The sequence below is a fragment of the Alternaria alternata genome, assembly GCF_001642055.1.
Source record: "Alternaria alternata strain SRC1lrK2f unplaced genomic scaffold CC77scaffold_1, whole genome shotgun sequence".
Lineage (NCBI taxonomy): Eukaryota > Fungi > Ascomycota > Dothideomycetes > Pleosporales > Pleosporaceae > Alternaria > Alternaria alternata.
In genome coordinates, this window is record NW_017306190.1 from 1068003 (window position 1) to 1085830 (window position 17828).

Genomic DNA, 17828 nt, shown 5'->3' on the forward strand with positions numbered 1-17828 from the left:
CGTCGGCAGGTGACGCGCCAAGGCGGTTCCGGGTGACGTGAGCTGGTCTGCCGAGGTTGGAAATGTTGACAACCAACGCGGAGAGACAGGCACAACACCGAGTTCCGTCCCTCACCGCCAGGGGCTTGTTGAGCTCACCGAACATCGCGAGCGACTATCGCATCCTACCGAACCATGGCGACCTTGTACGATGACATCAATGGGTCGCGCTACCTGTCGTCGTCCATCTCGTCGCTGTCAACATCGCGGCAACAATCGTCGCAGATCGCCAAAGCCTACCGACAGGCCGCCCAACTGTTCCTGACGCGACGTCTGCCGGAGGCTCTGTCGACCATCGAACCCATCATCACGCCGCCGCCCGTCGATGAGACCACCGGCGACAAGGGCGACCTCGTGGGCCACGCCCCGGTCGCAACCGCGTCACGAGGGACCCGGGTGAAGGTGTGGAGCTTCTACCTCACCTTCCTCAATGCCGTCATAGAGCTGGGCGCCGAGGAGGGAAAGCACGCCTTTGGCAGCACGAGATGGAAGCAATTGGTGTCACAGTGCCGCGACGGCAGCATCTGGGACAACGTGGTACGGGACGGCTATGCGGGCGTCGAGGGAGACGTGGATGCCGACGTGGTCATCAACCTGTGAGCACCCCGCTGACTTGCTGAGATACTGAATCCTAACGTCCATGAAGGGCCACCCTCCTCCTCACCCATGCGCCCTCCCAGCGGCTCAACCAGCAGAAGCTGGAGACGTACCTCTCCGCCACCGCCAACCCAACCCTCGATGTCTCCTCGCACATGTCATCTCCAGCATACCTCGAGAAGCGCCCAGGCCACCGCAGGCAAAATACCGGCACAGACACACCTCGCGACCTAGAGAAGCGCATCAAGCTGCTTGAGCTGTATACCCTGCATGTCTTGCCTAGAAACGAGGAATGGGACTACGCCCGCGAGTTCATCACCATGTCCGAAATGCTCGACGAAGAGCGCAAAGAAGCATTCTTGCTAGCGTTGCACTCTCTCAAGGAAGAGAAGGAAGACACAGAAGCCCGGGAAGAGAAGCTACGCCAGCAGCAACAAGAGCAAATGGAGGAGCGCCGTAGAGAGACCGAAGCCAAGCGCCTCGAGCAATCCCGCGCAGAGGACGAACGTCGGAAACGCGAAGAGGAAAACAGGCGGCAGCCCCGCGGCTCAGACGAGCGCTTTCGCAAACCCCAGCCAACTCCTCAGCCCACCCCGTCGCAGTCCCGAATCTCCCGCACACCCGGCAAGAAACCCACAACTCCGCCGCCCGGCTTCTACAACCGAGCGTCCACAATGTTTGGCAATATACAGACCATGATATCCAACACGGCACATCAGATGACTGCAAATCCCATGGCTTTTTTCCGTACCTTGCTTTTCTTACTCGCGTTTGGCTTAGCTTTTGGCAGACGGGACCTCCGAGAGAGGATACTCCGCATCATACGGAATGCGTGGGACAAGGTGAGACGCACCGTAGGTATGGGAGTCAAGGTTTCCTACATTTAATGTGATTGACGTGATTGGGTCGAGGTTCTTATGTCCATGTATTTCTATTCTCAAAGCTACTAGGGGCCATTGTGCTAACTCTGACAATATCATTATGCTCATCATCTTCATCACCATTACTGTCTGTCATAGGGGCGGCAACACTCGGCCTGACATCTTGTTGCTACTTGTGAACTATTCTTGGCAGGAATGAACCAGAGCTATTTCTTTCATTACGATTCTGGATATACCCATACAGTGCTCCGTCCACGTCTGACTGCAACAGGCCTGGGTCTGGTATCTGCATCGTTGGATGCTTTTGCAGCGGCCTTGAACATATCAGAATATCCCTGCACCGTCGAGGAGCACGGCCAATTGTTGCGCGCACCCTTTCGTGACAAAGACACGAATTGTACCCCCATTCCTTCGGCCAGCGCTCGCACTTTGGCGTCTCCCAAACTACTCAAAGTTACTTGAGCCAGGTTTCGCAGTCTCGATACGCGCTTCTCAGGGAAACCCTGAAGCAACAGCTTCAAAACCTCCTCTGGCTCCGGAGGATCATCCATCCAGCCGTTGTTGTCGATCTGTACATCCACGATGCTCTCCGGTAACATGTCTCCCAAGCATGGAATGTCTTCAATGGTCCATGGCTTTTCCCCCTCTTCTGCCTGAACAGCATCTTCTCCCAGCCTTTGGCCACTTGCTACCGATGGCCCACAGAAGGAGGCCAAGTCAATCTCGAGCATGCGTAGCTGGAGAAACGCTCGAAAAGATACCACACCATTGACTATGGCTCCCCAGTCTTTGTCCTTCTTGATTGTGAGTTCGGTAATGCTTGGACCGCAATGTTCAGCAATGGCTTCCACAAAACCACCAGGGTTCCAGTCATATCCACAGCCGTGCCTAGACATTGGTGGACAGAGTTAGTCATTGTCTCACTTGGTTTTGAACATGAATGTTACGCACCATTTGCACTCATGCAAGTATCTGAAGATTTCGAGGCAAGGCGTGTGTCTTAGGAGGACAGAGATTCCTTCTGCGTCCATGCAACAGTACGCCAATTCCACTCTACGCAGGCTTGAGTTGATTCCTGGAAAGCGCCAATGGAAAGGCATGCCAGTATAGCCGTCGTCGATGGCCAAGCAGGACGTGATGTATAGCTCTTCTAAACTCTTCAACCGCGTGAAAGGTTCCAAGACCTGGAAAGGGTTCCGTTCCTCATATCCCTCTTTGGTGGACGGCAGGATGATCCGCAGTTTTGCAAGCGGCTGGTCCCGGTTGCCACTGCTGTTAGAAGCTTCGACCATTGTTTTGAGCACAGCTTCCAATCTCTCTTCCGCTTCAGGAAGGGGCGTACGGTTGTTGTTGAGACTGTACCATTCGGGTGGCAGTTCTAGCGCTTGCAAGTTTGGTAGTTGATTCAGGAGTGTTACAGTCGCGTACGCGACCCTATGGTAGGATTGGTGGTTATTGTCTTCGTTTTCAGCTTCGTTTTCGAGGCCGAACCCTCGCAGCATGGCTTCCCACCAGAGCTGCGCATCAACTCCTGCGTTGTTGAAGCACTCTGAATGCAAGACCATGTTCTTGATCGACGCCATAACTTTTTCATTAGATTTGAAACGATCATTCTTCGTATCGACATTTGGGCCTCCTCCATGTCCACACAAACTCAACGACTCAATATATTGCCCGACAAGAGGATCACAAGCTATCTCGCATAGTATGCGAAGTATGTCGCCATGATTTCTGGAGCCGGCAATCGTGGTACACTTCCATCGTTGTTTGAGCAAGTTGTGTCGTGCGATTTTGGGCGCAGCGCGTGTGTATATGGCGCGGCAGCAGAGTGCAAAGGCTTCGAAGCCGGATGGGAGACTGTGGCTGATGATCTCGTCGATAATATCAGCGGGGAGATCGAGAAGCTGCATGGTCGACAGCGTATGATGTTCGAGTGACAGCAGAAGTGAGCGAGCGCGTGCTCGCAATGAGAATCACTAAGCTTTATCTTAGTTTCGTAGAGCCTTCAGGTTGCCTAACATTGCCCCACACTGGTCGGAGTTGCTGCCTGCAAGTGGCATTGCGCACGTTTCGACGCGTGAACAGGCCCGTGGTAAAGAGAGGGGACGGAGAATAGTACATGGTGAACCGAAGTAACCTGCGTCGCCTTCGAAGTAAAAGAGTCTCTATAATGCGTAAAGATATTGAAGAAGTGAGGACTTGGAGGCTCGTCAAGCCACGCGCCGACAAGGTGATCCCTGCTGCATCGCTCTCTATTGACAACACCTTCAAATTATAGAGTGTACAGTACGGAGCATAACCCTCGTACAACGATGGATGAGACAAACCGTCGTTCCGCGCTTTCTGATAGGTGACAGCGTTTCTGCGGCCAAGATCTCTCCCGAGACCCTGTACGATTACACACCCAAAGAGAAGGACTATTTACGAACTTCCTTCGTTTCATGCATGGCCAGGTTTACCCTATATATTGAGCAAGCTATACACTCACTGAGTCTTGCGTGCTGTATTGAGCGTCTTCCTTCTTTGCTTGATCATGTACGTGTACATTGTATAAGAGCCTAAGGGAAATTAGATTCATGAGGTAAATTTACTTGACGACAATCCATACCTGGGATGTAGAGCAGCAGGCAGAAGTAGAAGATGAGCGGTATCACCGGGCTGATCTTGGCTCCTGGAGCAATAGCTTGGTACAGTAACCACCATTCAGCCCCGATACCGATCGGGTAGAGAGGATAGAACATGGTGTAGCTGGGGTAATTAGCCATGTTTGGAGCAGCTTCTGATATCACAACAAGACATACCGAAGCCAGATCATGCCTTTCGACGCCTTCCCGTGCATGTTAAGCGCCAAGTACAAGTACCGAATCGTATCTGCCACCGACCAAGCAAGCAATAACGCAAGGTAAGCACGTGAATCTGCTGTGCTTTGCGGGAAGCTGTACCACACCATCCAGACCTGGATGACACGAGTAACGACTTGTAAAGCGGTTGTGCTGACTGGAGATTTGATAATACCTATCATCATGCTTAACAAGAGGCACAAGAAAAAGGGGGATAGTGAACGAACCGAAAGCCGCATGGAAAACTTCTATCAAAGACGCGGTTTGTATCCATCGCGCATATGGTTCCGTCGCATCGAAGAGTTCAAATTTATCATTTTGGACATTTGAGATGGCTCGGACAAAGACAGACGCCCATAGCGATGCGAAGAGGACGTTATAGGCAGTCAGATAGATTGTTCGGGGTTGCGATGCTACTGCGTCAGCAGTACATTCTCTACTTTGGTTAGCCATTCTCGCTCCTAAACCTCGATGTTTAGTCAATGTGGTTTGGAAGCATATGAGAACACATTGCGCAAGCAGAGATTGCTGTGGTTTCCGTCGGGCAGTAGGTCGAAAGTGGGTGATGAGCCGAGGCTAATTCGGTGTAATTCCATCGTTGAAGAGCACGCATCTTGTGCACATCCTTTTCAGGTCTCAGAGCACCCGTTCAACGAGCTACCACAGATGCGATCTGTCAGCTTTCGCGTCCTTCCTGATTCTTGGGCAGAAACGAAGATCACGTTCGAAACATAGTGCAGGGGCAGTGACCAATCGAAGTCGCGACATCACTCCCCGGGGGCGCGAAAGTCTATACCATTTCTCGCTCTTAGCCATGCATAAGGCGGGGCAGCTTGGTTGGTCCCTGCGAGACGCTAAGCTTCGCTCGATCCACTGCCGATCGCCCAAGTAGGTTCTCTTGGATTATACATCGTCATCAGCACCACACTTCACATGGCTGATATCCCAGATAACAATTCTTGGTCGGTTTTCACTGCTTCACAACTAGCAATATCCCACACATTAGGATTGAACTAGAAAACTCAATGAATGGGATCATAATTCCTTTGATGATAAGCCAGTCCCGAAGCCGACGCACGACATCCTTTTGCACGACAAAAACTTCCTCAAACTCTTGATGACAGTATACAAAGTTTTACTAGAAAGCCTCAAGATGTTCTCGGACCTACCTTGCGGAAGATGAGACGCGAAGGGATTCTTGTTTGATCAAACTGGGAAGATACCATCGCGCGACTGCCATCAAACTTCCATCTCCCGCTCCGCTCCATTTGTCCAATTTCTATGCTGACTGGAAGATAGATATTTGGAAGCTAATACAGATGGCTAACGAAGACTGACCAGTCGATGAGTTCGAAAAGATTTTTTATGACACGAGCGTACGGGTCGTGAGAGACAGGATCATGATAGAAAACAGTAGCGGCATGAATCGCCAATCCTTGGACCAAGCCGTGATAGTCACGCGGGGAATGCCTGGTGTTCAGGAACAATGCGACGAGATCTGTGAATCCTGCTTGAGACTCAACGGAAAGAGAGCATAACTACGCTTCCGGAGGGGATGCCATGCCCGACGTCAGAGCGGAAGACATCTATTTTGATAAGGATTAATCAAGATTTGATTAGGTGTAACACGGAAAAAGGGCTACAGATAAGTATCCGAGGCCGAGCTCTACAGTTGAGAACTGTCATTTGCTTCTAGTCAATTTTGCGTCCTGAGCACATGTATGATTCTAAGGATGCGGAGCATGCATCCAGTCCATTATTGCTGGAGCAAATCTTCTATTTTGGAATCTTACTGCGTCTAAAATTATGCTGAGACTTTCTTGCGAATTTAATTTAATAAGTCAAAGCTCCGTTGTTGAAGATTTTCTAGATGAGCTATGCCTTGCTTCTTGTCGATATGTCACACTAGCTAGGGGTCGCTCATCACCACTCAATGACGACGCGTCATCACGACCTCCATTTGTATGCGTCGCAATGACGTTGCTGTGGACGTCGTAGTCATTCTTGAGGCGCCTGAAATCCTGATTGCGTTTGCTCCCCGTGCCGCCAATGGTAACAAGCTCCGTCTTATGCGACCGCCCTCCCGTAGCCGACCCTTGTCCAGATCTGTTCCGAGTGCTGCTGAATTGCGACGAAACAAGGAGCATGAGCGGACGCATCGTAGGTAGGCATGCGCTTATGATTCCAGTTGCAACTTCTACGACACACCAAGTGCACGCTGTTGCTAAAGTTCCCGTTGTGTCGGCCATGTCAAATTGCATGATTGTCGTAAAGCGATATATGCTAGCGAAGAGCACACTGCGAACCACAGTCAGTAATGAGTAAATCCAGATCAAGAAGGAAAGTACTAACAATGCTCCGAGCAAGAACATGAAGATCAGCGATGCGCGTTGAGCGTTTGACACTTGGAGCCTCAACACCTGAGTGACAGGCATGCATAAGATAATAATATCTGTCAAGATATTGGGCACGGCATTACCAATGAATGAAGCCTTGAGGTTGATGCATGTACCGGCAACTGCAGGGCCCAACCAGGCTTTTTCGATAGGATTGCACTGGAAGATGCTGACGCAGTTGATGGCTATGACCCAACCAATCGTCACGGATCCTAAGATGTATGCGCCGATTCGAAAGTCCTTGGTCGGAAATATGCGCAAGTACATCAGGAGGAGTGAGAGCTTGACCAGCCCTACCCCAGTGCAGTAGATACACTCGAAGGCAACGAGAAGCTATGAAGATCTACGTTAACGGGCTTTCCACCTCACTGAGCCTTCAGGTATGGAACACTAACCTTTAGCACCATCGTGACATTATCGGGGGGCAGAGTGACAGCATGCCTTCCCAATCCCCAGTTAATCACTGGAGAGATGTTAAAGTGCCAAGCAGACTATGACAAGTGTAAAACCTACTGGCATAGTTGAGTCCTCCGGCAACGAAGCAAAAAACCTTGCACGAAGTAAGTTGTCTGAAGCGGACGCCAGAGATGCAAGGGCACATACTAATGAGACTACTATCATCCAGTCGTCTGATCCATAGGTCAGCCCACGCTTATAGCGAGCGGCAAAGCGTAGTACCACGAATATAAACGCAAGAACCAGCAATGCGGTAGTCGTGCCTCGTAGGTTGGGGCCTGGATCTGACATTTCCGAGTTCATTCGAGATTGAAGCATGCCTTCAAAACTTGGAACATGTCGTATCGCAGACGGGAAATGCATTGAATTGCTTCACTGTATATGTGAAAGTGAGAGAAGCTAAGTCGGCAATACGTGAACCCAGATCGGGGGCCTCGAGTGCAGAAAAGGAATCATATGCATAAAAAGAACCATGATGAGGTGCCCAATCATAGTGACATGTGGGGCTGTTCGGGTGGAGGAATCTCCTGTTATGGCCTGACTCCTGATGATCTTCGCCTAACAAAGCCACACCTGGCGCAGGTGTACGTATCCTAGCAAAACGCCTTCCGTCAAGTACGCACTATCGTCGGAGTTTGAGTGATCTTGGGATCTTTCAGCTGCAATAAGCACGGGTAGAAAAAGCACTCACTCGGAGGTTATGGAGCTATAATCAAGAACATCTAGGTGCTTACACTACTCATTCTTACTTTTCTGATGTCTTCTAACAGAGGTTTACGAGAAACTGGAATTAATGCCCGAAGTAAAGCCCCTCCAAACTAGTCTCAGACGCGTCTAGACTTCTGCTCTTCGGGCCGTTCCCTAACGCCTGGGACTGTGCCGTGGAGATCAGTCCTATCTAGGTAAGCTCGAAAGTTTGATAAGCCATTGCATTCCGTCCTGTGCATGTCTGCAGCCTCATCACCTCTTGTCAATTGAATCTCGTTGCGTTCTCCCTCAGTTCCATATCAACAGCACCGTCAACATGTCCAAGCCTATCATCGTGTTTGCTCCGGGTGCCTGGCACACGCCTGACTGCTTCGACATCACCCGCGATCAACTGCACCAGCGCGGATGGGAAACCGAGGCTGTAGCGTACCCCTCCGTTGGAGCGGAGCCTCCCAACAAAGGCCTTGCAGATGACGCCGCGGCACTGCGTTCTACCTTAGAAAAGATTGCTGATGAAGGCAAAGAAGTTGTCCTGGTTGTGCACTCATACGGAGGTTTGGTCGGACAAAATGCTCTCATGGGCCTGGGGTTGAAGCAGCGGCAGGCCATGGGTAAAAAAGGTGGTGTCACCATCTTTGTTTACCTTGCTGCTTTCGTCGCTCCGAAGGGGGCAAGTATTAAGGCTATGCTTGGTGGCCAATTCCTACCCTGGATGAAGTTCGATGTTCGTGCCTACGATAGATGAGTTCTCTTAGTTTCTACATAGCAAGACTAACAATCAGAGCCAGGGTGATTACGGTTACGCCGCTACGCCCGAAACCGTGTTTTATCACGATCTCAGCGAGGAGGCACAAAAGACAGCCATAGCTAAACTGAAACATCAATCAGCGCGCATCTTCACCGACGAGGTGACCTACGAGCCGTGGCACGAGATTCCGACCATGTACTTCTTCTGCGAGGGAGACAAAGCACTTCCGCTACCTATCCAGCAGCAGATGGCACAAATGCTAGGTGCGGATGCGCCGACCTTCAAATCAGTCGGTTCGCATTCGCCTTTTCTGAGCCAACCTCAAGAGGTTGTTGAGGGTCTGGAGTTTGCGGCTAAGGTTGGTGAAAGTAAGAAGTAGAAATCCCTAGTCTACAAATCCATTTCCACAGAAGAGTAACGCCCATGAGGTTTCAACCCATATTAGAGGATGTCCGTGCACGTACTGCGCTTTTCTCGCTTCTGGTAAGCGCCGCCGCTTGAATCCAGGCTGTGCAAGCAAACTTCCAACTTACCCCCAGGTGTCATTCATCTGTGTTTTCTCAAAGCCCATACAACTTCGCCTTCAATAATTTCCACGAATATGTCGCTCGAAACTCACGCCAACTCATCAACAGAACGAAACATCGACGCTTTGACGCATGCTTTAGTGCTCGTACCACCGGATCAAAAAGCTTGCCCCGTTTGCTTTGAGCCCTGGAACACCAGGATCGGATGCGAGTTTGGAACCATTGTTCAAACCCAGTGCGAACATGTCTTCCACCGCGCGTGTCTAGGGGCATGGTTTCACAAGCAAGATATAGAGGCAAAGGAGAATACTTGTCCGTGCTGCCGCACCATATGCTTCCCTATTCTTCGTCAGCCTGCGTACGAACAACAACACTTGCTTAGACGCAACCGGAATCCTGGAGACATGGTCGCCCCACAAAGCTCGAACGCGTCTAATACAGGCTCCACGCTAGCGACTCCAGAAGAGATTTGTAGACGATTACAAATTTCAATGGAAGAAATTGATGCCCAGTATGCGCAGATATGTACAATGGGTCGTTCGCGGATGAATATGGTGACCGATCAAATCATGATAAACAGAGTAAAGCTAGATAGAATACGATGATCCTTCAACGGTATAAGCCTGGTAGATTGGACATTTCTTATGTTTTTGCCACTTATTTATATATCTGAGAGTCCTCCACTTGATCAATACCATGTTCGATATGCTCCACGAAGCTATGAGTTCGTGAGGTCGTCGCAACAGATGTTTTCAAGGTCTACAGCCGACCAAGCATGCCTTATGTGCTTCATGAAGCTATGAGTACATGAAGCGGGTACGTATTGGCCTACTGAAACTGGGCCGGTCATCCTAAGGTCAACCAGCGATACCTTGAGTCTTTACGCTTTCTTACCAGACCCCTGGACGTTGATTCTGCTATCACCTGCACCTGGAGATGCAATTTCAGCGGCTCCTCTGACCTTGATGCCCCAGCCCTGACCTACACCACCACTGCCACTCTGCTGGCGGTCGTTCTGGCGTACCTTCCCGCGACCAATACCACCGTGCGTTCGACTGTCACCACGTCCGCGACGACGATCATGACCTCCGTCATGCTGCTGGTTGCCAGCGTCATCTGATCTGAGAAAGCCCTGTTGAGGATGGTATATGGCTTGGGCAGGAACGTACCGGCCCTGCGAAGAGTTATACCCGCCCAGAGAAGGAATGAACTGGACTGGTGGAGGAGCGAAGCCAGGCGTCGCTTGCCATTGTTGCGGCTGAAGTTGCTGCTGGTTAAGGTACGTAGGCGTTTGATAATTGCGGCGAAAACGCTGAGCTTGAATGCCTGTGTCTGCATCGTCGGCACCACGACTACGCTTGTTGCTCTTTGGACCTGTAGGAGCGTTTGGTGGTGGAGCACAAGCCGCTGATGCTTCCCGGGATGCGCGATTGATCGCAGCACGCTCCGCAATATCTGCCGCAGAAGCCTCGCAAACTATTGGCCCATTAGGAACCTGGAACTTCGACAATTCCTCTTTTTTGATAGGCGGATCATCATCCATATGCAAAAAAGAACACTTGAATGTGTTAGGGCAGTCCTTGCGCACCGTCCCAAAAGGACACATCTGACCTTCATGCTCGTGGGTATATATGCATCTCGAGCCCTTACTGCAACCCATGTTGGTGTTCACAAAAGAGCACATCTTCTTCGGAGGAGGCTGACTGTGGTCAAACATGCAGGTTGCTTGCTTCTTGCAATCAACACCGAATCTGCATGCGATGACGGTGGAGGGTGTAGCAGAGTTACAAGTCCGCGTAGAGGGAGTTTCTCCTGACTTGGAAGCAAAAGCAGTGTTGACAGCAAACTTTGGGCGTGGTTCAGTAGTCGGAAGAACGGTGTCTCCAGCACCATCAGCAAAATCGATCTCCTTATCGAAATTTGCTTCCAGAAATTTAACCGTAACTTCGATAGTGATCCCGTCGACCGTTATATGACGAGTTTCTGTCGTTCCAACCGCAGCTACACCAACCCACATCGCGAGGTCGGCGAACTGAAGGCTGGTTTCAATCCCTTTGAAGATTATGTTCCTCCCCTCAGCAGAGTACGCCTCGTTGCTTTCTTGCCTCTTGATTGCCTCCTCTTCTTTCGACTTCTTCTTATATGCGCCTTCTACCACCTTGACTTTGGTGTCAGAGTCGTCCTTTTCAGCAACTTTCTTCTCCCGGTCCACATTATTCTTAGTGAGCTTCGAAACAGACTCTACAATCTCTTCACTGAGCTTATTACAAAGTAGTGGTTCTTCGCCGACGAGCTTTCCGATCTCGACCTGTTCGATGTCCTCACTACCAACCAGTGTGATATCAGCTTCGTCGCCGGTGATGATCTCAATATCGTACTCAGACGCAGCTTCACTCTCAGGGAAAGTATTCTGTGCAGCTTCACCGCCGTCTACGGTCTCGCACTCATCATCGGACCAGTCGACGTCATCCTCGTGTTTCTCTTTTTGAACCGTGGTGTTAGGATTGGTCGTGCTAGCGATGGGTACGATGGCTTGCTCTGCCTCGACAGATACCTCAACTGAAACAACGGCTTCGGATTTCTCAGAAACACCAGGCTGAGGTGCGAAAGCCGCATGGTCCTCCTTGATGATAGGCGGTTCCTTGGTTTTGGTACGCTTGTCGCCCTGGGCTGTGACTTGTTCGGAGCGGGTACGCTTTTTGCCGGCCATGGTATTGGGTGAAGACTTCGAAGGGTGAACGTGGGGTATGAAGCGGTTTCCGAAGCTGAATTGTGTGGTCTGGTTGAAACCGTTGGATGTAAAGTGAATAGTATGAATCTTCTCGATCCTGCAAGGGCTTTGATGCAAACCTGAAGAGGGAATGTCAAGTAGTCGGTCTGTTAGAAGGGTTGCAAGCGGATGACAACTCGAGCTTCCAGAAATTGACTCGCTGCGAGCAGGAGGAAGTATGTGAGAGCTTATTAACCAGAAGATTTGTATCGCAAAGGTGCGATGAAAGCGCATACGACATCAGTGAAAGATGCACAGGCTCAGTAGTTCAGGTCCATGTGATGCACAAAGCGACCGAACACGATGGCCAAGCATTTTTCACTGTCCGTAATTTTGACGATTAGGCTTCTGGCGACGCCTTAGAGACAATGGCGCTTTTAGTCGTTGAGAGGTTGCTTTGTAGGTATTTTCGCGTCAAAGAAACGCCTCAATAAGGAGATTGCAACACATTCCTGCACTGTGTTTACTGTTTTTACAAATACTGCCGCGCCCGCAAGAGTCGACCTTAAACGCGGACAAATCGTTGCGTTGTGCAATTTAAACGTTGCTTACTCTTTAGCTCTAATTATCAGAGAGCATATAGTCCGCGTACGGACTTCGAGCATATAGTTGCATAACACTGTATTCTTTTTGTGATAGTATAACTAATGAGTGTGATGAGAGAATCTTGTGAGCTTCTCTACCTCCTCTCCTTATCTCCAACTACCTTCTGCCTGCTTTCGCCGCGCAAGCGCTTTTACATACCCATCTTCCGATCTGCGGCGTGCTCTTCTCGACCTCAAATAGAGAAGTCCTTCGTCTTCACCCACTCTTCGAAACCGGGGACATTGGAGTACAGCGCGCGCTTATGACGCGAGAGCGCAAACCTTCCTGGCGAAGGATCTGTAACAGGGGTGTTGCAGATTCCAGTACCTCGCTGCTCGGGAGGTACAATGACAGTGCTGAGCGTACCTGGATAACCGGGGTTTCCGTAGACCTCAGTAGAACATGCGCTAACACGGCTGGAGGCAGTGGTTCCTTCGTTGATGGTGGTGCGAACAGCTTCCGACTCATCATTAGGAGAACAGCCTGGTGCAGTGCCAGAAAAATACATGCCGATGGCACCAGTGGCTATGCCCGTTGGGAAGTTGGCGATGTACGGGTTGTTGAGGAAGCGCCAGATAGACTGCGCTGCAGGTTTGGCAGCGTTAACCATGTTGACTACGGCTTCTGTTTGCGCGGGAAAGTAGAAGTTGGCCAAAATAGGGAAGCCGTAGACACAGTCTCGAACCCTGCGGCAGATGTCGCGTTGACGTGGTACGAGCTCTGCTAGCTCACTCGACTGAACAGGACTGAAGCCCGGTTCGTCTCGAGCATCAGCCACGATGGCACGTTCTTGCGGGGTTGACGAGGGATGCTTGAGATCGTATTCTGTGAAGTTGAAAGGATAGTCTCGGCTAAACTCGAGAGGCGCAAAGCTGGCCACACGAACCTCACCTGCCCAATCCTCAGGTTTAACACCAGAGAAGGCATCGAGGGCGATCTGTTTCCAGCGCCAGAGTTCACCGTCAAGCTCGAAGAAGTCGCCGTGAGTAATGCCCAGGGCAGACTTTGGCTCCGCTGGTGCCTCTTCTTGAACGTCTCTGCGCTTGAATTCACCGCTGATGACGTTGTAACCGCCGAAGAACTGATCGTCTTGGTAGACGTTGACACAACCCGTATTGCCAGCCGAAATGGAGTCGCCGGGTCTGCAGTCAACGTCGCGGGGGTAGAAGGCGACAATAGAGTTAGGGTCGTCACCGACTTCTTTAATAATGTTGACAGAGTTAGTATTACCCCCTAGGTACTCCGCGTCATAGCAGGTACCGTCTTGATCGGCTTGTCGGGTTTCGAGCCTCTCGCCATTGCAGTCGAAGCCTGCGTAGAACGTGAGCTGATACGCACTGGCGAGGGGCAGTAGTGTAGCTGCCAGGAGTGTGGTTGTATGTTTGTTGAACATGTTGAGCAGTGATGTAGTCGGTAGGTGTGAACAAGCTCGTTGATGTGATGCTTCGTTTGCTTGAGGCCTAACCGTCTTTTATGTCCTTCATCGGACTCCAATGGTGCGACAACGTCCCGGGCTCATGGTCCTCGGACTATGCCATGCGAATATGCCCTCCAGTTGCCGGTAACCGATGCTAACGACCACTGACGTGAAAGTAACAGGTTAACCCAGTGTTGGATGACAGCACACATCGCATGTATGATGAGATCATGACAACAGCGTCGTGTTCGCAGCTGCCATATTCGGCCCCGTGGTGGTTTTAGATCGCATGACGATGAAGATATTGCAGCAAACCCAACCCTTCGGTAACATGGGTGGAGAGGGAAGTGCAGAACCTCGACGCATTTGGAGCCGCCATCCTTCAGGCTGCAGGGGCTTGTTGGTAATAGTGTCAAACCGACAACCAGCTGGTACGCTTTACCACCTGCGGTGTTTTTGGGCCAGTGGTTGTGAGAAGTTGAGGATGGGTATCCAGGTATCCCGTACTGGCCTTTTTGCCAGCCCTGCCGCCTCAGTCGAACAACTGCGGAACTTTGTGAGAATGCATCATGTGAAAGACTTTCCAATAGTGGCCACGACTTGACTTGCTAGGTTCCTTCACGCTTCTACTCGCCAGATTTAAACATAAATGGAGGGTGTCTGGGACTATATGAAGATCAGCTTGACGGCCGATTTCGACACTTAGCGACCCGTGACGCAGTACTCAAAGGTCGGGCGCTGATAGCTAATGAATAGAGTCGCGCGACAGGCAAGAGCGTACAGCTTTCACAGAGCTTTCGCGGTCGTCTAGAGACTGTACAGCGCCTCAACCGACCCACCTAACAAGCTTCTTATTGGCTGGCTATAATACGAGTTTACACATGGAGTAGAGGAGATGAACCGATGCACACGGCGCGTAAGTGGATACCGGGCGTAGGTGGATCTCGGGTGTAAGTAGATGCAGGAGAAACGCATACCCATAGGGTGCTATGTAACCGCGGTGCAGTAGTAAGCCAACTGTAACATCGCGTGGATCCTGCAGCGATAGTTTAGATGGCGCGCAGTCGACATCGGCCTTGGTCGTTCAATGAGTGCAACTCACGATGCGACGATGCGTCGCTCTTTCACGACGGCACAACAGCAATGGATGCCATCCGAGTTCTTTGATGGAGATTGGTCTACCTTTTCGTTGCTAAGCTGGCGTATAGCTCGTTGTTCCGGGTCCTGAGCATGGAATGTCTCCAACATCGCTGTGTCCTAGGAGGTACTGCCTGACTCCGGCTAACCGGATCTTCCCGAGAAGGTTCGGCTGCGTTCGCCGATCTAAGCTTGATCAAAGCACACGCCGTTTCTTCGCATGCTTGGGAGGTCGCCTTATCAACAAACTAATGGAAGATGACTTGAAACGTGGGTATCCAACAGCCGCATCGAGTGGGCACAATAATGTGGTAGTGGAGAATTGCGCCGCCTTGAAGATCAGGACCAATAGGAGAAAGTCATTCGGTGGGTTTGGGGCCAAACCGGATATATCGGTTCCTTCGTAATGTGGCCGGGATGGCAACCTGACCTTAGTACCGCGGCGTGGGTGAGGAGTATCGATAATCTTCGCACAAACGAAATCCCTTCTCTCTTCTCATCCGAAACATTGCGAGTGCCATACAAAGGCAACGCCCTGTTCATCGAGAACTCCACCGACTTCACATTATCTCCCTCCCTTTCAACTTCCGATCAAGTACCTACCAAAATGACCAAAGACAAGACCCTCCAACTCGGAGACCTTAGCCCGCGCAATAGAAACAACGTAGGCTCCGCAACTCATGGCGCGATCAACGGCAAGGAGACCGCACTGAGAGATGACGTCGATGGAATGGGGTTGCGAAATGCGCGACTGACGCTGTGGGCCAAACGTTTCGTAGGATTTCTGGTGGGACTGGCTTTTGCATTCTTGTATGATAGACTAGTAGGCTTTCCTCGGCGGCCTTGTCCTTCTTGCGAGACCTCGGGTTGTTGAAGTTATCTCATGAGGATTGTTAAGAATCGGGGCGAGGATCGCGGAAGTTGAAGGTAGCTTGTCGCCGCCTCGCGGCATCGCCAAGTGGAAACATGTACAGTACTGTCTGTTATCGCATTAACAATCGCGGCTGCGTGTTAACGCAGGCGGCACGTTCGGCATGATACATAGAGCGTCAGTCTTGTGATTGGTGATGTTTTGCTTAGGGATTATACATTTTTACAGTGCCTAGAATGTGAAGCATACCATTCTATTGATACTTTCTTTTTCTTGTAGTATTATGACGCTATAGCAGGGAATAATTCGTCGTCGGCCATTGACGGTCGCTGGCAGGCAGACGGGAGTAAACAGTTGAGTATCGTGTCGCGTCGCGCGCAGCATGCACATGCAACACCTGCGAGCGTGCGCTTGCCATGGAAGTAGCTAGAAAAGCGTCGCAGTATCCAAATCGCGCATTTCTCTCGTGCTGAGCACTGAATCTGGTTGATGAGTTCTGTACATGGAAAGGTGTGAAAGGTGTCAAATCTTCGATGCAGGTCTATGAGTGTCAGCGTTTCAAGGTTCGCTCGAGTCATGCCCACACGCTAATCGCGCCCTTTGCCTGACATACGTATCAGTACAGTGAACGGCAATATAAGAATCGTAGCGCGCAGCATCATACAACTTATTTACCACTCCAAATATCGCAACAATGTCTGTTACTACCAGTCATCTCGTGCTGCCACGGCCAGGCACAACATATACACCAAAGCCGCCTATTAGAGGTCCTTCGGAATCATTTTTCACATCCACTTTTGGCGCCTTGCTTCCACCGGCGCAACACCTTGAAACTGCCAATGGAAAAGCGGCGTACTACTCGATACCACCATCAGCACCTACAGAGAGTGCACGAACAATCGATCGCGTACTCCTGATCCATGGTGTACAGACCCCAGCCATAGGAATGCTACCTCTGGCACGTGCACTGCACGATACATTCCCACACACGCATTTCGTGTTGGTCGATCTCTGGGGTCACGGCTTAAGTGATACACCCGTCATTCCACACGAAGCGGCTTTGTTCCATGGCCTGATTGACGCGCTACTCGATCATTTACAATGGTCTACCGCACATCTCATTGGCTTCTCCTTCGGCGGCTCATTAACAGTTGGATACACTGCATCGCGACCATCTCGCGTGAGCAGCTTCACGCTTGTTGCCCCAGCGGGACTTATCCGCATCTATGCTTTCCCAACAGAAGACCAACACCACCTGATGCACGGTGTTGACGAAGTCGAGGTGCGAAAGCTTATTCTACGGTTCCTGGAAGGCGGGGAATTGATAGTACCGGATGACTGGCGAGAAAGAGTTGGAAGAGGTGAGATCGTTCCTCAAGCGGTGAAGGAATGGCAGATGCGTGAACACCCTGGGCATACGGCTTCTGTTGTTGCTATGTTTAGAGACGGCGGTGCAATGTACAATCATGATAATTTTGAGAAGGCGGTACGGACTGGTATACCTTCTTTGGTGGTACTGGGTGAGTATGATGATCTGTGTACGGAGGAACAGTTGAGAGGATATGGGTTCAATGATGTTTATGTTGTTCCACAAGCCGGACATGGTGTTGTAAGAGAACAGGTACCAGAAGTTGCTGGATTCATCACAAACTTCTGGAATGGGCTAGATTAAAAGAATTGTGAGCGATGATGGAATCGATGAAGAGTATGGAGAGTTTTGGAACTTACTTTCCCTCATCGTTCGTGACTGCTTGCCAAATATAATCTTTCACTAGCCGCATCGCTACCTCATGAACACCTAGACTCAACTATTTGGCCGTCGAGGACGAGCTAATCATCAAACCAGGATAATCGCA

The 17828-nt window shown here is 50.7% G+C and overlaps 10 protein-coding genes across 10 annotated transcripts; 5 read left to right on the forward strand and 5 right to left on the reverse strand.

Annotated features, from left to right (window-relative positions):
- The first annotated feature begins 13 nt into the window (after positions 1 to 13).
- On the forward strand, positions 14 to 1712 carry CC77DRAFT_1015404 (hypothetical protein). The gene is made up of 3 exons (XM_018524017.1): positions 14 to 635; positions 686 to 1383; positions 1443 to 1712. The coding sequence occupies exons 1-3, from the start codon at positions 175 to 177 to the stop codon at positions 1526 to 1528; spliced, it is 1245 nt and encodes a 414-aa protein (XP_018391483.1). The 5' UTR covers positions 14 to 174; the 3' UTR covers positions 1529 to 1712.
- On the reverse strand, positions 1470 to 3740 carry CC77DRAFT_23612 (hypothetical protein). The gene is made up of 3 exons (XM_018530783.1): positions 3547 to 3740; positions 2469 to 3493; positions 1470 to 2405 (listed from the first exon to the last, which is right to left on the reverse strand). Exons 2-3 carry the CDS (start codon positions 3425 to 3427, stop codon positions 1736 to 1738), a joined length of 1629 nt encoding a protein of 542 aa, XP_018391484.1. The 5' UTR covers positions 3428 to 3493; positions 3547 to 3740; the 3' UTR covers positions 1470 to 1735.
- On the reverse strand, positions 3741 to 4912 carry CC77DRAFT_23611 (PTPLA-domain-containing protein). The gene is made up of 4 exons (XM_018530782.1): positions 4585 to 4912; positions 4319 to 4532; positions 4126 to 4265; positions 3741 to 4075 (listed from the first exon to the last, which is right to left on the reverse strand). Exons 1-4 carry the CDS (start codon positions 4808 to 4810, stop codon positions 4002 to 4004), a joined length of 654 nt encoding a protein of 217 aa, XP_018391485.1. The 5' UTR covers positions 4811 to 4912; the 3' UTR covers positions 3741 to 4001.
- Positions 4913 to 6198: 1286 nt separating this feature from the next.
- On the reverse strand, positions 6199 to 7354 carry CC77DRAFT_1004088 (hypothetical protein; the record flags this gene model as incomplete). Its single annotated transcript, XM_018523243.1, has 4 exons — positions 6199 to 6655; positions 6710 to 7086; positions 7149 to 7216; positions 7267 to 7354. The coding sequence occupies 4 exons, from the start codon at positions 7352 to 7354 to the stop codon at positions 6199 to 6201; spliced, it is 990 nt and encodes a 329-aa protein (XP_018391486.1).
- An 879-nt stretch (positions 7355 to 8233) lies between these two features.
- CC77DRAFT_925322 (alpha/beta-hydrolase) lies at positions 8234 to 9044 on the forward strand (the record flags this gene model as incomplete). The annotated part of the gene is made up of 2 exons (XM_018533856.1): positions 8234 to 8641; positions 8706 to 9044. The coding sequence occupies 2 exons, from the start codon at positions 8234 to 8236 to the stop codon at positions 9042 to 9044; spliced, it is 747 nt and encodes a 248-aa protein (XP_018391487.1).
- Positions 8954 to 9846, forward strand: CC77DRAFT_1015408 (hypothetical protein). Its single transcript, XM_018524018.1, has 3 exons — positions 8954 to 9033; positions 9094 to 9148; positions 9205 to 9846. The coding sequence occupies exon 3, from the start codon at positions 9267 to 9269 to the stop codon at positions 9795 to 9797; it is 531 nt and encodes a 176-aa protein (XP_018391488.1). The 5' UTR covers positions 8954 to 9033; positions 9094 to 9148; positions 9205 to 9266; the 3' UTR covers positions 9798 to 9846.
- Positions 9847 to 9910: 64 nt separating this feature from the next.
- On the reverse strand, positions 9911 to 11902 carry CC77DRAFT_1068874 (hypothetical protein; the record flags this gene model as incomplete). Its single annotated transcript, XM_018529086.1, has 2 exons — positions 9911 to 9951; positions 10087 to 11902. 2 exons carry the CDS (start codon positions 11900 to 11902, stop codon positions 9911 to 9913), a joined length of 1857 nt encoding a protein of 618 aa, XP_018391489.1.
- An 838-nt stretch (positions 11903 to 12740) lies between these two features.
- Positions 12741 to 13940, reverse strand: CC77DRAFT_1004091 (hypothetical protein; the record flags this gene model as incomplete). Its single annotated transcript, XM_018523244.1, has 1 exon — positions 12741 to 13940. One exon carries the CDS (start codon positions 13938 to 13940, stop codon positions 12741 to 12743), a length of 1200 nt encoding a protein of 399 aa, XP_018391490.1.
- Positions 13941 to 15226: 1286 nt separating this feature from the next.
- On the forward strand, positions 15227 to 16114 carry CC77DRAFT_23656 (hypothetical protein). Its single transcript, XM_018530785.1, has one exon. The coding sequence runs from the start codon at positions 15508 to 15510 to the stop codon at positions 15973 to 15975; it is 468 nt and encodes a 155-aa protein (XP_018391491.1). The 5' UTR covers positions 15227 to 15507; the 3' UTR covers positions 15976 to 16114.
- Positions 16115 to 16609: 495 nt separating this feature from the next.
- On the forward strand, positions 16610 to 17749 carry CC77DRAFT_1015410 (alpha/beta-hydrolase). The gene has a single exon (XM_018524019.1). The coding sequence runs from the start codon at positions 16667 to 16669 to the stop codon at positions 17642 to 17644; it is 978 nt and encodes a 325-aa protein (XP_018391492.1). The 5' UTR covers positions 16610 to 16666; the 3' UTR covers positions 17645 to 17749.
- Positions 17750 to 17828: the final 79 nt, after the last annotated feature.